This window comes from Conger conger, chromosome 4 (genome assembly GCF_963514075.1).
Source record: "Conger conger chromosome 4, fConCon1.1, whole genome shotgun sequence".
In the NCBI taxonomy this organism is placed as follows: Eukaryota; Metazoa; Chordata; class Actinopteri; order Anguilliformes; family Congridae; genus Conger; species Conger conger.
This window is the reverse complement of record NC_083763.1, coordinates 63,911,150-63,914,487: the sequence shown is the minus strand read 5'-3', so window position 1 is coordinate 63,914,487 and position 3,338 is coordinate 63,911,150. Positions and strand designations below refer to the sequence as shown.

The window sequence follows — 3,338 nt, the reverse complement described above, 5'->3', positions numbered from 1 at the left end:
TTGGCTTTTGGCGCACCACAAAGTCTTACAGAGCACCGCTTCGAAAAATTCTAGAATTCTATTAGAATCCTAATGTCCTACTTGCCACTGAATATTTTGAATAGGCCTATAATAGCATTTGAAAGGATGGGTGATGATACAAACAGTTTTTTATATCTTTGCTGAATATATTTACACACGGTTGTTCAGAAGAAATAAAACCAGGATGAACAAACAGATTGAACAGAATCAGCATCACTCTTCCTCTGGTTTCCGCTTGTTTCTTAATTTATTTCTCCATTGTATGTTGCTTCACCGACCACGCTAAATTTACAACTGATGACTAATTTTGTACAATTTTTAGATGTTGTTTTCACAGTACAACTTACATCCCTAAAATAACCAACCTACAGGTAACCTACGCGTGGTCAACTTTTGACACTACCTCCAGTTATACACCCTACTTGGAAACTTCGTACTCAAGAATATAGACAGTTAGTGTAAAGATTACTTTCAAGCTTTTTATTGAAAAATATAAATATTAGACATTCTCTTGCACAACAAAAATGACTGGTTGCTCATATTATGTTTATTATTAAATTTAAACAAGGTAAAGTACAGTGAAACTGAGGTCCAGAGAAGCCTTCTGTGTTGGAATAGCCAGTGCCATTTTGAAAACTGGATTTTCTACAATCTACTCAAAATATATTAATTCTTTTTTTTTTCTTTTTTTTCAAGAACGAAAGTGAAAGGATCTCTGTAAATGCTACAGTTTTGTATTCGCACTGTTACAACAGTTATACAAATTGATGACATTTTTCTTGCATTTATGTTACAATCTGATTACCATCAAGCGAAATGCATTTCCTCAGTAGGCTATGTTTTCTTCAGTTGAGGTTCAAAGCTATAAAAAATAAATAACAAAATCAATCAGATTAATAAATAATGTAAAAGCAGCACTATGGTATAGAATATTGTGTCTTGTGCTAGATGTAAAACCTCCTTTGGCAAATGGATGCATCTCACATTTACTTCCCGAAGATTTCCATCATTTTTCTGTTGCTATGTGCCTGTTGCGCTAATTGTTCAGCTCGAGCCATTTCTAATACTTCTCTAAGCAGGTGGAATGTCAGGTCCAACGAAATGGGAGGCTCTTCGGATCGCTTTCCTCTCTCCGTCGAGTCATCAAGCTGGTTCGCGTAGCTGCTTACAAGGCGGCTGATGTTGCCAACTTTGCCCTGCAAAAGACGATGCGTGAGCTGCAGCTGCAGAGCTCTGTTGATGGTTGCTGAGGACGCATCGGAGGACACGTCTGTTGTGGACATGGGTGAATTTGCGTTGCCAAGACGAATGAAATATTCCTCTCCCAGTCGCACCAATACGGGAAGAGACTGCTGCCGTAGATCAGACTGGGGACCAGGGTCTTGCTGGACAGCGCCCTGGCTTTCGATAGCTCTACATTCATAGCGCGGTAGAAGAGCAACAAGCAGAACCACAGTGGACACAAGGAAATTGAGCTTCATGTCAGGAGATCAGCAGGAATCTGAGGAGTAAACAATACGATTATCTTTTTTAAAATAATGTGCTCGTGTATAGCTATATTTCTCTGTGGTTCAAAAGATTGCTTTGGACCATGGATGGGAATGAATTTCCTCAGCAAAAGTTTTGATAAAGTAAATAAAATATAAAACATGCAGTGCAACTGTTAGTGAGCATTGTGCACCTGTTTGCGTTAGATTCTCAAACTCGTTTCTGGGGTATCACTGTAGCTACGTTGTTTTTCGTTCAACCAGCAATAGCAATTACCGAATTTTAATGATAATTTTAATTTAATTTGACCCGCTTGGATTAGGCCATGTTCAGGAATAGCTATACATGCCATTATGAAAAAAAGTCCCATGTGCTCACTGTGCTACGTTGCAAGCAAGATGGTTTTATTTATTTAATTCAAATTATGGGCTGATGTGATTCAAACGGCTCAAGATTAGGTTGTTGAACACGTGTTCAATTCTTTCGTAATTTTCCCTTAAACTCATGAAAACAATGTCGGTTTTGATGATTGTTTGCTTTGCTTATGAATTCTTCATCTACCAAAGGTTAGTTTTAATGGCCAAGTGTCCACACTTCACCAATTAGGAGATTCACTTTCAGTTAATCAGTTAAAATATCGTTTGCGATATGGCTCAAGGTGAATACGGGACTTGCATTCTTCATGACATCATGCATAGCTATTTCTGACATAATGTGCCTCAAGAGGGTAAATAATCCTGCTAAACATGAAAAGTAGCTAATTCTGAAAAAATGAACAATTGTTAAAATTTTGGGTTTGCAATTGTGGTTTGAAGAGAAACCAGCAGACACAGTGGTACTCCAGGAACAAGTTTGAGAATCGCTGCTACAACAAATACAGTAAGATATTGAACAATAAGATATGAGTTTAGTTTATATCACCATTCCACAGCATTATCATAAAGTTCATGAGAGCAAAAATGATCTACTTATATCATTAACCACAGTAACCAAGTGGTGGGCTATGTGAACATATTATTTTTAAGTGGAACTGCCTTCCTTAAAACAATGCTAATTTGATTATCCGTTTATTTTGCGAGTGGTTTTCATCAATCAGAAATAGGTGTATTGATGCTTTATATGCAAATTAGTATTCATTCACATTTCAGTCCATAAAGTGATCTCCATTACAGATGTATATAGATATAAAGCAAATATTAGCTAAACACTGAAGCAGAATGATCTCCCAAACAAAAGTTGTAAGTTCCCATACCTGAGTTAGGTTACAGTGAGTATGTCCCTGGTAGCTGGTGTATTAGTGGATGATTCCCTCTCCCACTTACGGCTGTGGTGTATCAAGAACCTTGAAACAGGACGTCTTCAAAGGAAGGATCGCTGTTGGACTTTTATAGGCAAGACCTGCGACAAGTGTCACGCTCTGAGCTCAGATGTTGCGTCTGCGCAGATAAAAATGGGTAGACACCTGAATGAACGCAAAGCCTGAACGAATCTTGTCTCTTCCTGAGACAGAATGCGATGAGTCACAAAAGGTTTGGTTTGTGTTTGCATTCGTTCTTTCGGAATACCAATTATAGGCTGCGAAACTGAGTTGGATGTGTGACTGTAATGCAATTAAGTTGGGAGGATAGCCAATTCTAGGCGTCTTAGCGAAACAGGGGCTTAGATGTGTTTACATTAGTCTCTTGAAGACACAATTGAAATAAACTCAACCATCAACCTCACGCATGTCAAATGTACGAAAAAACAAACCCTTCCACTATTCCTCAGAAATAAATTGCAAGAAGTACTGTGGTTTTGTTTGCGAGTCCATTACCAATCTTGTGAAGTTA

General features: G+C 38.0%; 1 protein-coding gene across 1 annotated transcript; it reads right to left on the bottom strand.

The window, feature by feature from the left end:
* Nucleotides 1-486: 486 nt before the first annotated feature.
* LOC133127272 (corticoliberin-like) lies at nt 487-2,881 on the bottom strand. Its single transcript, XM_061240019.1, has 2 exons — nt 2,762-2,881; nt 487-1,522 (listed from the first exon to the last, which is right to left on the bottom strand). The coding sequence occupies exon 2, from the start codon at nt 1,500-1,502 to the stop codon at nt 1,008-1,010; it is 495 nt and encodes a 164-aa protein (XP_061096003.1). The 5' UTR covers nt 1,503-1,522; nt 2,762-2,881; the 3' UTR covers nt 487-1,007.
* Nucleotides 2,882-3,338: the final 457 nt, after the last annotated feature.

Excerpts from the sequence above, each read along its gene's own strand:
- LOC133127272 (XM_061240019.1), bottom strand. The coding sequence starts at position 1,502 with ATGAAGCTCAATTTCCTTGTGTCCACTGTGGTTCTGCTTGTTGCTCTT.